The sequence below is a fragment of the Rhinoraja longicauda genome, chromosome 27 (genome assembly GCF_053455715.1).
Source record: "Rhinoraja longicauda isolate Sanriku21f chromosome 27, sRhiLon1.1, whole genome shotgun sequence".
NCBI lineage: Eukaryota > Metazoa > Chordata > Chondrichthyes > Rajiformes > Arhynchobatidae > Rhinoraja > Rhinoraja longicauda.
In genome coordinates, this window is record NC_135979.1 from 16,203,237 (window position 1) to 16,217,406 (window position 14,170).

The window sequence follows — 14,170 nt, forward strand, 5'->3', positions numbered from 1 at the left end:
TCTTTGTTTCAAGTATGAAGTCATGATATAACTCCACGCATGACAAAATGTCTGTCCAGCCCAGATGAAGCTACTAATTAAAATCTGTAGTCCAGTGCTGTGAATTCCAGGAATTGGAATTGAATCAGTTGGTTTATTTCATTGATTCGTGCTAAAAATGTCGAATTATCTGCAAGCCACATCCTGACTGGTATATCGGATACTATCTCACTACCATGTTCTAAATCTATGTAACTGTTTACCTTGATCCAAGATAGAAATTCTATCATTATTTAGCTATTGTATCAGTTTTCAGAAAGCCACCGGCAATAGTTGACAATAACTTTGCTCTAGTATTGTAATTAACAATAAAGGATCTGGTAGATGATCTTTCCAAGATAGATGATTTTGTCATAATCTAATTTCTTCGATTGTTGCAAGATGCTTCCTATCGAGTTTTGAAATGCCATTCAAAGTACATCAATAACAAAATACATTTCACACCCATGGAGTGGGTGATCAGTTAATCTGCCTTTGTGGATTGAGCTGGGAATTACTTTGGTACATTGGGAACATTCTCAGAGCTCTTCAGAATAATTCCGAACACAGAGATTCTACTCGTTGAAGTCCATCTCCCATTGTTTTGACCATACTAATTATCTTTGTCCGTTTATAATTTCCAATAACTTCCATACAATTGATGTTTAACCAACACTTGAGCATTTGACTAGTTTCTCCACCATCATTTAATAACTGTTCATGTAGACACAAAATTGGCTCCAAATCATTATGGATAAATCAATTTTGATGATAATCCATAAAATAAAAACAGAAATTGCCTGGCTTACAGGAAATTCAACACATCAGATCTTTGAAATAAACCAACTGATTCAAATTCCACTTCTAGAAATTCACCATACTGGAGTGCAGATTCGTAGCTTCACTTAATAATGTGAAATTTGCAGTTTTCTGTTAAAAGGGTGCAATTCCTGAATATAGAATACTTTGGAATTTTATGTGGCGTATGCACAATTTTTCGGTATGTTGCTGTTAATATTTCAGAAAGGAAGTAATTGAATTCTTGAGATTTGTTCATCTTGTGCCCCACTATTTACTTTGAATCTACTTTGCTCCACTTGAAATTTTAAGCTTTCCATAAATAAGTTGGTATTTTATCCACAACCTTCACTATAAAATGAAACAAACTTGTCATTTAGTCAAGTTTGTCAATTCCTTAATGTCTGTGTGTTCCTTTCATGGTTTTGATATCTTTTCACACTTTTTTTCAAAGAATGTGTTTATGGTTCTAAACTTATCCATGTTTTGATATTTATTGCAGCTTATTTTTGCTAGATTTTTGGTGTTTGAATTTCGCACAATTTTATATAGCTTTCAAAGGGTTTTCCCTTTGAGTTGATATCTTTCATGACGCCGTGTGCTTGTTTTCATTTTTACTGATTAGAAATGGTGTATATGATCCTTGACTCCTGACTTTAATTAATGTTCTCTGTATTACAGGTACACCCCTGTTGGCCGCTCTTTCTTCTCTGCCCCCGAAGGGTATGACCATCCATTGGGTGGGGGTAGAGAAGTCTGGTTTGGTTTCCATCAGTCTGTCAGACCAGCCATGTGGAAAATGATGCTAAACATAGATGGTGAGTCGTGATTAGGTTTCGTTTTTTTAGGTTTAGACTAATCTTACACCTTATTTTTCCACTGGTGTTGGTTTGATTTATCAACCAAAATTGTTAAGGGATATTGCATTATAGTTCTGACAGACTGGACTGAAGACCGTCTGAGAAATTAGAAATTGTGTATTTTTCGAATAGGCCTCAAAGAATTGATGGGAGATGAAAGATTGTTTCATTTTTACATTAATCACTTACAAAAAACATACTGCTGGAGGAAGTCAGTGATTCAGGCACCGTTTGTGGAGAGCATAGACACATGACATTTCAAGCCAGGGCTCTTCGTCAGACTGAGTCTGAAGAATGGTCCCGACCCGAAACATGATCTGTCCATTTACTTCCACAGATGCTGACTGACCTGCTGAGTTTCTCCAGTCTTTTGATTTTGCTCAAGATTCCAGCAACCTGCAGTTTCTTGTGTCTACATTAATTAAATAGACTACCTTCCACAAAGCTGACTTTGGAACATTGAACAGAATTTATTGGTGCCAATATCTTGCCAGTGGCTGTTATACTTACAAATTTAACCACTCATTGTTTTCCTCTTTGAATTCCAATCTCCATTATTACATTGCATGAATCTTCTGCATCACACCATATTATCCACCAACAATACTTGGTCCATAATCTCAAGTTGTTACATCTTTTAAAATTGTCATTTTTCATTCAAAGTCTGTTCTTAACTTGACATATAACAATCAGCACCATGGCCATTCCAATAACTCTACATCTAATAGCCTTTTATTGCTTCATTTGTAACCACACTTAGTTGGACTTAGAGGTTCTGGAATTCCCTCTGCTTCCCACTTCGCTATCACCCCTTCACCATTTAGGTTGCTCCTTTTTGGTCAAACTTTTAGTCTCTTCAAAAATGTCTTCATAAAATTTGAATATTCTTCGATTAAATATTGTTCAATGTTTTCCCACATTGTATGTATGTCATTGTTTATAAGATTTTGCAGTTGGCATTTATTTTTCCATCCAAATTCTCCATTATATGGTTCTTTGACCTTCCTGGACTTTCCTGGAGAACATGGATAGGTGATGTTTTAGATCGAACCCTTCTTCAGACTGATTGTAGGGGGGCGGGAAGAAAGCTGGAAGAGAGAAGGGGCAGGACAGAGCGTGGCTGGTAGCAGGTGAACACAGGCGGGGGGTGGGAGGGGGTGGTATTTGATTGGCAGACTTTTGGACAAAGGCCAGAGATGAAGAGACGGGTGTGAGCCCAAGAGGATAAACAGCTGCTCGGGGATAGAAAAGTTGTGAATTGTTTATCCCTTATAAACACTACAGGAGGTCAGCCAGGTTTCAGTGAGGAGTGGTGGAAGGGCAGGGGTGGGGGTTCTTGGGGGAGACAGGGCAGGGGGAAGGAGGGTGGTATAGGTTGAGTTTCTTAAAATTGGAGAATTCAATGTTCATTGAGGGCTGGTATGGGTTGTAAGCTACCCCAATGAAATATGAGGCGCTGTTCCTCCAGTTTGGGAGGATGGAAGACATTGCCTCAATGAATACATAATCCGCGACTTTTCTATCCGTGTTTAACACTTCGCAATTCTTTATGCTCTCGGGCTCACAACTGTCTCTTCATCTTTGGCTTTTGTCCAGCAATCTGCCTATCAAATAACCCCCTTACCTGTGTTCACCTATTACTGGCCTTGCTGTGTTCTGCACCTTCTCTCTCCCAGCTTTCTTTTCCCACCCTTCCCCTCCCCTTGCAATCAATTTGAAGAAGGGTCCGACTTGAAGCATCACGTATCGATGATCTCCAGGGATGTTGCCTGTCCCGCTGAGTTTTCTTCAGCATTTTGCCGGTATTTCACCTGTATTTAATTTTGTTACTTATCCATTTTTAATGTTTTTACCTAGGCATCGAGGGAATAATTCATGAAATATAAATATAATTCTTGATGAGTCATAAGATACCGTCTCAAATATACCAAAATGCATTATGTTGTGCATCATTACCGACCAGACGCTCGTGTATCTGAATCTGTGGAGATGTAAAGCCCACAAAGGATTCTGTACCTTGAGTGAAATATTCATATTACATTCTCAAATAAATAAAATTTTGTTTTTTTCTACAATTTTTTTAATCCGTTGTTTTCAAAGAAACAATTGAAAGTTATAGTCAATGTACATGTGACATTTTTCACGTAGAAGTTGCAAACATTCTGTAGGCAACTTATACAAGAGAAAATAGACTGGAATTTGGTGGCAGCAGCAAGCCAAATACAATTGGCTGTTCCAGGTGTACACTGGCCCTATCCCCGAAATCTGTACCCATTACATTGACAACTGCATCGGTGTTACCTCCTGCACCCATGCAGAACTCATGGACTTTATTAACTTCACCACCAATTTCCATCGTGCACTCAAATTCACGTAGACCATCTCCGACACTTTCCTCCCCTTTCTTGATCTCACCATCTCCATCACAGGAGATAGACTATCGACTGACGTCTATTACAAACCCACTGACTCTCATATTTCGCCTGGGCAGCTTACAACTGAATGGTATGAATATTGATTTCTCTAACTTCAAGTAACCACTGTACTCCCTCTCTCTCCATCCCTCCCCCACCCAAATCGCACCAGGTTCCCGTCTCACCTAACAAGCAGCTAACAATGGCATGTTTCCTTTATCATCGTTACTATATTGAATATCTTTCATTCATTTGTTCTATATCTCTCTACATCACTGTCTATATATCTCGTTTCCCTTTCCCCTGACTAGTCTGAAGAAAGGTCTCGACCTGAAACGTCACCCATTCCCGTCTCTCCAGAGATGCTGCCTATCCCGTTGAGTTACTCTAGCATTTTGTGTCTTAACTACGGTTTAAACCTGCACCTGCAGTTCCTTCCTACAAATACAATTGTCACAGACATTGGGATTAAGTTGACATGTGTCCTTTGCAAATTTCTGATAAATGACAGCCTGATTAAACTTTTACTGCAGTACAATGCAATGAAATGGATAAAAAGGAATGCCAGCTGCAAATCTGTTATGAACTTTGATTACTTTTGAATGTCTGACAATTGAAACATTCAAAATTAATTTGTACTGTATTAAAAAAATTAAAACTTATAATTACTTTTTTAAAAGATTCCCTTAAAACTTATTTAAAAGTTTTAATACAAACTCAACAAATATATTACATTATTTATCCATTTGCAGCTTAAATTGACTCTTTCCCCAAAAAGCTGCTGGTAGTTTCCATATATATTTCCACTGCTGGAGTTTTAAAATATTTGGGAACTCCACCTGAAGATGGAGAACCTGAAATCTTGCCATTGAATGCTGCCTTTTCAGTGCAGAACTGTTGACATTTCCCAGGGCCCATTGCTGTTGAAAACTGTTAGGGCTTTGTGCTGTTACTGAGATTTTAAATCGATCAAATGTTGAATCTGTTGACACTGAAGTGATCAATGTTTGAAGCATTTTCAGCTATCAACTTAATTTATCAAGGTATGAGTGTTTAATTGAACAATGCTAAATTACAGAGTTGTTATTGGAGACAGATTGTAAAAACAAATAATTCTTAGTGTGATTTCCTGCTGGGTAAATACTTTTTTTTAACTCCATGACTCCCTCAACTAATCTGGAAATTCTCACAGTTTGGAATTAAGGATTCACAGGTTCGCTTTTCAGCTCTGTATCTAATTATTGTGGTCTCACTGAAGATTGATTTCCTTAAAAAAAATATTCTTTGTACAACCACATAGAATTGTCGCCGATGGTTGATTATTTGTCTTGGGCCATTCTCAAATATAACCCAGAATTAATTGCCCTTTAAATTATTATCACCCTCTGAAAGTGAGTATATCTTAACTTCACCTACTCCCCTAGTTTTGCTCTCCCAACCAATGGAAAATGCTGAGATCTGCAAATCTTGCTAATGCACCATTATTGGGAGTTATTGGGATTTTATTTTCATTTCTGTTTGATGGGAAATTATCACCTTAAGCTGTGGTGTCCAGCCAAATATACAAAGCAACTCTTGAGCAGATGTGTAAGCGATTGTCTCAATGTATAAATTGCAGAACGTTTGTCCTATGAATTTATTGTACATTAGAGCTCATTTATTGTTGTAGTCCTTTGATCTTTTGATTGCCTTGATGGAAAATGTGAATACAGTTGAAATGTAGGGTTTGCAGATTTTCTGTCAGATGGTGGTGGTCTGGTGTAAATAAAATATAGTATGTTGTAGTGAGGAATTTTTCCGTTATTTGAATGACTCACAGAAACCACCAGTAGCAAAAATTAAATCAAGTCAGGACATGATCTCACTTATCCAATTGTGTGATTTTACCAAATTTGTTTTATGTTTTGTGAATGGGAAACCAGATAGTAATTTTGGAAATGAGCCAAAAAATTTCACTTATACTTTGCAGTTGTGTTTTGTCAATATAATTTTTTTAAATATGACTGTACAAGATTTATTTTTCTAGATTTCTAAAAGGCATTCTTTTTTTTCCTTAATTTTAGAACACATTACTTCAAGAGGAGTTCTAATAGCTTTAATGCCCAGACGTTTAAAATTAACCTCACTGATATTTAAGTCACAGTCTGCATATGTTAATAATAATAATATTCATTTATTGTCATTGCAACGAGTACAACGAAATTTAAAAAATAGCCAATCCTGACGGTGCATACAAACATATATGCAATAAATGCAAAAACAAATAAATACATAAATACAATAAAATACAATTATATCAGAAGATCCTTGCGGTTGTAGGTAGGATTTGCCTGATTTTCCTGGTTTGCATGACTAAAATTGACTAACAGACATAACACAGATAACACACATAAAACGCACCGAAAGGGAGAGCTGTGAGCCGCTGCGTCCGTGCGCGCCGCCATCTATCTTGTGTTAATCCAGCACTTTAATTTTACGTGATGAATTTTATTATAAACAATGTTGCCAAAAATTGGTCTATAAATATATATACCATCCTGCAGTGTAGCTAGATGATATCTTATATAAGGTTAAAAGAACTAGATTTTAAGGTGTCTTGTTTCATTCTGAGACGTTGACCTTTATACTGAGAAATATGAAAGTTTCCTCTGATGGATGTCAATCGGCAATTTCTGAAATCTAGTTGGGCAATTCTGCTGAGCAGTATTACACATAATTTGGTATACTGCATGAGTATTCATTTGACTAATGGAAAGGAAATCCCATACAAATGGTTTTATTTAATAATAATAATAATAATATTATATGAAAAGTGCTATCCAAATAAAGTTATTATTTATTTTGTGGCGGGAACATGAATGAGTCATTGCCACCTATCTGGCAAGTAGATGCCGTTTTATGTAGTGTACATGAAATCATTTTTTTCCATTGAAACTGGTTTGCTCTGTCTCAATGTTATTTATCAGCTGATGTGGGTGAGGATGTGGAATTGATGGGAAACATTGAAAGTGTGACTCATTCAAATGGAGTGTTTCTGCAGTGATGACAGATCTGTGTGGTTATGGCTCTTTCCACTGGGTTTTTTCATTTCATTCTTGATTTTTAATGTTAGTTTTTGTTTCATTCAACTTCTTCAAACATAAAAGAATGTATGAAAAAAATGTGGGTGTTTTGAGCATAGACAGAGTGCAGAAAGTTATGTTATTTCCTGGCATACCATAATATCACTCATGATCATTTTGAATACAGACCACAAATTTGATGTTTAATATCTTGTCATTTTCAGTGGCTGAAAGCTGCAATGTGGTCGCCTAAGTGCTGAAAATTTTGTTTTATTTTGATGTCAACCTCAGAATAGCAAAAAAATGGCACATTATTGCTTGCAGAATTTCTAAGACTTGCCAAGTGATACTTTCTGCATATGCTTCCAGAATCGGTCATGTTTCTGGCAGTTGCCAACTAGTTGTACACACCTGTGCACTGGTTATGATTAACTGAATAACATAGAAAGGACTACCTATATATACTTTAGTTAACCTGAATAAAGGCTTTAGGAAGAGCTATGCATGTGCATGTTCCAAACAATTCTTCCAATGATAGACACAATGCTGGAGTTACTCCAGCATTTTGTGTTTACCTTTGATTTAAACCAGCATCTGCAGTTATTTTCTACACATTTCTTCCAATTATCTACTTTTAAGAAAATGCACATCTGAGATCAGAGGATAATAGTAAAGGTAGTTAGAAATACAATCCTTGTTGGCAATAATTGAATAATTGGTTCTGAAATATTAGTTAAACCATTGTCATATCAGCTAAGATGATGGTTTCCTTCTTTTTTTTAAAAAAATATTTTATTTAAGTTTTAACAGAACCCATACGTTATACATTATACATTTCATAGTAAACAATAGTCACTAACCTATAACTTCGATTATACACGTATTGTTCTGTATTTTCTCCCCTCCCCCCACCCCCCCCGCCCCCCCACCCCTCAGTTGAAAAGAAAGAAAAAGAAAAAGCAGAAGAAAGAAAGAAAGAAAGAAACCTGGAGTCCCGAGGGGGTCACTTCCGAGTAATTTCTTTTAAAATTCTTGCTAGGTAACAAGGCAATCCTGAATTTAAGTACTTCCTATTCTTAATCCTAACTTTGCCATGAATGGGTTCCACACCTTCAAAAAGAAGTCGTATCCATTTCTCAGATTATACGTTGCTTTTTCTAATGGGATACAACTCCGCATTTCTGCATGCCATCTTTCGAATCTTATTTCATTTTGTTCTTTCCATGTAACCGCAACACATTTTTTGGCTACTGCTAATGATATTTTGAGAAATCTTTCCTGATGTTTATCGAGACTTAGCTTTGGTGTTATTCCTTTTGTATCTCCTAGCAAAAACAACCTTGGATCCATTGGTATAATCTTATTCATCAATTGCTCTAAAAACTTTTTTAGGTCTTGCCAAAAAGGAGTTACCTTCTGACATGCCCAAGTAGAGTGTATAAAAGTGCCCACGTCTTGGTTGCATCTAAAACACCTTTCAGTTGAATTTAGTTTAAATTTATTTAATTTTTCCGGGGTTAAATATAGTTGCTGCAAAAAATTATACTGCACTAAGTTATACCTCACATTAATAGTATTTTTCATAATATCTAGACACAGTCTTTCCCAACTTGGTTCATCAATAATAATATTAAGATCTGTTTCCCATCTTTGTCTTGCTTTATTAATTCCTATCTTTGGACTAGCTATCTGTAGTAGTTTATACATTGATGATATAAATTTTTTAATTCCCTTACCCTGAATCAAGGAATCGGGTTTCCTTCTTGACCCTTAAGACTGACCTTATCCTGCTTTCCTTGCAGAAAGTGCAACTTTATAATCCAAGTGCATCAGATAAATTGACAGGCGAGGGAGTTGACTTAACACATACAGATTATAACTCAATCATGGATGGAGGTACTATTAGGTGGTAATCAGTTACAACCAGAGGCACTTTATCACAAGAACAGATGTTTTGTGAAACTGATTATGACGGTTGCTGACAGTATAGAAGAGTTCTATAATTTGATGGGCATGCATGGGGCTTTATGTACTTCTCCAGCAATTCTGGGTCAATTATTGGTCATGATAGCTGTTTGAACTTCATGGATGGAGGTATTGTTTGAACTTCTGTAAACATGGCATAAATTATGAGAAACAAAATTCTTGGGAAAGGTTTTCCTGTTCAAATGTGCTGTCTGCATTACAATTAGGTTCCAGAGGGATTATGAAATACAATTTTCCAAGTTGTTAAATAAAGATATTTGATTCTGTAATAATGCATGTTGCTTAGAAGCACTCAAAATGATCACCTCGTGGTGTATATCTGTAATGCTGGATATCTGCTGTGCCATTCTGGCAATTATCTCATACAAAATATGCATTACATACCTTAAATATAGATCTGCTTTTATTAGGATTTCCAACTGGGCATTTACAGTGTCATGTGACCTCCAGCTTCCACTTACTGTGGGAGATTATTAAAAAAATTAATGGCTTTACAGTAAAAGTATTATATTGTCTAGAAATGACAACCATTTTGGCTAAATGTGTAAGGCTTTATGGTTAAAAGAAAGACTTCCATCTATGTACTATCTTGCGTTTTGCAAAACATTTCTATGTTCTTCCTATGGTACATTTATTTTGGGATACAACTAAATCTTACAGCTATTATGCACATAACGGGATTGGTCCAAAGCAGTAAATTAACAACTGATTCATTGTATCTGACTTTGATATTGGTTGAAGGTGGAATATTGATCAGATCACATTTTTGAGCAGGGTCAAAGATTTTTTAATATCCCTATACCAATTGAATCCAACTAATCTGTTTCACCATTAAAAATTCCAATAACTTTTAGTTTACTCTATACGAGCAGAAGTTACTCTGAACTGGAAAATCTGGAGTCTTTTAATTTATATATATTGAATTTTTTGCCAGAAGAATCAAATAATTTTCTAAGGTAAACACCAATGGTAATAGTTACTGAACATTTTCCATCAAACATTTATAAGTTATGATCTTGCACAAAATAGCTCTTGTTCAAATGAAATTAGTTCTCTTGTAATTGTTAGTTTAGTAAATTTTTCTGATTTTTGAAGTGATTGGTAAAATATACCCTTATTGTGGATAATCTGTGTCAGGAACCAAGCACGGCTAGACATACACTAACCGATCAGCCCAAACATTATGACCACTGACAGGCGAAGTGAATAACATGAATTATCTTGTTACAATGGCACCTGTCAAGGGGTAGGATATATTAGGCAGCAAGGGAACAGTCATTCTTGAAGTTGATGTGTTGGATGCAGGAGAAATGGGCAGGAGTAAAGGCCTGAGCAACTTTGACAAGGACCAAATTGTTATGGCCAGATGACTGGGTCAGAGCATCTCTGAAACGGCAAGGCTTGTGGGGCGCTCCCAGTCAGCAGTGGTGAGTACGTACCGACAGTAGTCCGAGGAGGGACAAACCACAAACCGGCGACAGGGTATTGGGCCCCCAAGGCTCATCAATGCGCGTGGGCAATGAAGGCTATCCCGTCTGCTCCGAACCAACAGAAGGTCTACTGTGACGCAAGTCACAGAAAATTTTAATGGTGGTCACGGGAGCAATGTATCACAGTACACAATGCATCGCACCCTGCTGCATATGGAGCCGCACACGGAGGACCAACGGCATATTAGGCAGGTGGTCATAATGTTTTGGCTCATCAGGTCATAATGTTTTGGCTGATCACTGTATGTAGGCCAACAGTTTAAACCACTAATACATCTACAAATTGTATTTCAGTCACAATGAACTCGCTAACAATTGCCAAGTCCTTGCAAGAAGCCAAACACTTAGGAGGTGAAGACTTGAATCCATGCAACAGTATTAGAGTACTTGTGACCAATGAGAATAATTACTGCTAAAGGTCATTTAAGCTATGACATTTCTTTCCTGCAGCGATGGCTGCTGCCTGGAAATGTAACTCATTCCGTTGTGTGATTCAGTAATTGAAAGTAAAGAGATCTTTCATCAAATATAATGAATTTCCCCAATCTTGTTAATGCAGCACCAAATTGGAATAATAGAAAAAGTCCACTCTAAAGATATTTAAGACGTACTGAAATGTAATCACTGAAAATGTACAGAAATGTGGCAATATCCCATAAAGAATTAAATTAATGATTAGCATTATTTTTTGGGGGATAAAGGGTGACCAGAAGACTTGGAAATTGTTTCTGCTCTTCTACAAATAGCTTTGTGGGATCTTCATTTGCACCTGTGAAGGCAGATGAGGTCCCAGATTAACATCTGCTTTGAAAGGATATCAATCAATGTACTTGTCTGATTCCTTTGGCTTTGAAATTGGAAGATTATTCAGTGTCTACGAAATTCAGTCCTTAAAAGATGTGAATGGTGTTATTTTTATTTAGTTATGTATTCTTTTATAAATCAAGTGCTCATGCACAAATATGACATATCTTCATCCTGGTTTCTTTATATTCAAAAGCCTCCATTGGAACATACTATATTTTTCTCCTCTGGTTTTCTACTGTTTTCCTCTTCTAAAATTATCACTCAAGAAATTAAATATAAAAATTCATTTTCATATGTTGAATACATGTCCTTTAAGTGTGCACATGCAATATGTTCATTCAATCTGAAATGAAGCATTTTTTAATTCTCAGAATAGGCAATATTTGCATTATAATATGAAAAGAAACGCACAAGTTGTTCAAGAGTACACATTGGGTATGCTAGCAAAGAATTTCACTGTGCCTAGTCACATGTGACAATAAAGTATTCCATTCCATTCCAAGAGTTTGTATTTGTTATAACAATAAACGCCTATGATCATGCATTATAACTTCCTATGCTAATATTTCTAAAGGAAAATTGCAGCGAGGCAAGCTTGGATTTTCGTGACCTTTTCTCCACCCACCATTCATTCTGCTGCCATTTGAGGTGCTGCAGTATGATTACAGCATGGCGAGCTTACAAATTGTTGGTTCTGCTTTATGTTAGAATAAATCGCATGACATATGAGGAAGGGATAGTGAAGTAGAGCTGAAATGTCCGCAATGAAATTACATACTGGATTTAATTCTGAAAAAACAAAATGCGAAATACGAGTTATCACTGAGATGTCTCCAATTCTAAGGAACTAAGATTTATTTTGGTTATCTATATACTAAAACTCTCATTTGTTTGTTTGTTCCTGAACTACAGTCAAAACGGTACACAATAGCGCAACAATTTTAGACCCACCTTACTCACCGTCGTCCCTTTGGTGCTAATGGAAGAAATTTCATTGAAATCTGTGTTATATTTTTTTGTTATTTACATTTTAAAGTTTAAATCTATCTCCTGAGGAAGGAAGGGAGGGAGGGGGAGGAGGGAGGTTGAGGGGGATAGAGTGGGAGAGCGGAGAGGGGGGGAGGAGAGGGTACAGCACCAATGCAGGAGAGGTTTGGGCCCAACGGGTCCACTTGGTCTAGTTGTACTTAAGTCTGTCCATGAGTCATTTAACTGGGTGTCCAATCAAATAGCCCAAGCTAATATTTATTCGTGAATGTTTCAAATGATGTTCATGAAATGCTCCCTTAAACTCTCAACATGATTGTTCAGCGTGTTTGATTTGGGGTAGCTGATTGGAGATAAAGGCGAAGGCCATAATCATACAACATGGCAATGGACCACAGGATCCATACCAACCCTTAGGCTCCCGTCCATTATTAATTCTGTTTTCCAGCATTTAGCTGTAGCTGCCTATGCCTCAGCGAATCGTGCTTGTCTGGACACTTCTTAAATAATGTCGGTGACTCTGCTTCCATTCACAACTCTTTGCATGACAGTGATCCTCGCTGATCCCCTTTAAATCTCTTACCATACCAAAAATCTATGATCTCTAGTTTTATCAACCTCTAGTTTCCTGCACCCTATCCTATCTCTAATCCCTCAATTTATGTATATATCAGCCATATTTCCTCTTGACTCTTCCACTAGTTTCTCCTTGTAATTGAAATGCAACATAGAACATAGAGACCAGTACAGCACAGGAGCAGGCCCTTCAGCCCACCATGTATGTGCTGACCATGATCAATCTGACTAATGCCATCAGCCTGCACATGTACCTCTCTATTCCTTGCCTATTCATGTGTCTGTCAAAATGCCTCTTAAGTAAGGCTATCGTATTTGCGTCTATTATCTACTCTGGCAGTATGTTCTAGGCACCCACCTCTCTCTGTGCAAAATAATCTTCACATTTCTCCTTTAAACCTATGTCCTCTAGTATTTGACATTTCCACTCTGGAGAAAAAAGATTCTGACTGTCTACCCTATTTATACCTCATAATTTTATATCATCATCCTTCCGCCTCTGGAGAAAACAATCTAGTTGTTTCAAACTTCAATCAGTTCCATAGACAGAGTCCAATATTCTCAATGGGGTAGAGGTGAATCGGACATTACCCTATCCTGATTGTTTTCCTTTTCTGATTATGTCAGATCTGGTCAGTTGCGATGAAATTGAATTTTAAAAATTTATTAGCCAAGTATGTATACATTTAAGGAATTTGCCTTGGTGCTTTGCTCGGAAGTAACAACACGATATACAGTAAACAATTAAGAATAAAACATTATCATTTAAACATGTGAAGAATTAAATAAAATACCAGACCATAAAGCTGTAACATTAATTCATTTTATCTCTTGCCACAGATGCTGCCTGGTCTGAGTATTTTTACATTCCCTTTTAATTTAGACTTCCAGCATCTGCAGAGTTTTGTGCCTTGCAGTCTCTGAATTGCTTCTCTTATTCTTATTTCCATTTTTCTCATTCATCTTCGATTGATATCTCCTTCAAACAAATCATCTGCAATTGACCTACCTCACGCTACTTGTCATTCAACGTTTCTTGATCTCCACTCCTTCGGACATTCTCTTCATTTTGTCGATCCTTTCTCTGCAACCATAATTAATTTCTAACATTTCATTATTCTGATCAACGGCTATCAATCATAAGCAGTGTGCAGATGCTGCCTGATATTGTT

The 14,170-nt window shown here is 36.7% G+C and overlaps 1 protein-coding gene across 2 annotated transcripts in view; it reads left to right on the forward strand.

Annotated features, from left to right (window-relative positions):
* The window catches only part of LOC144606881 (protein argonaute-3), a 99,229-nt gene that overhangs the window by 45,357 nt on the left and 39,702 nt on the right, over nucleotides 1-14,170 (forward strand). For both annotated transcript variants that reach the window (XM_078423338.1, XM_078423336.1), the window contains exon 5: nucleotides 1,498-1,634. In XM_078423338.1, coding sequence (XP_078279464.1) covers nucleotides 1,498-1,634 — 137 coding nt within the window. The remainder of the gene's footprint in view (nucleotides 1-1,497; nucleotides 1,635-14,170) is intronic.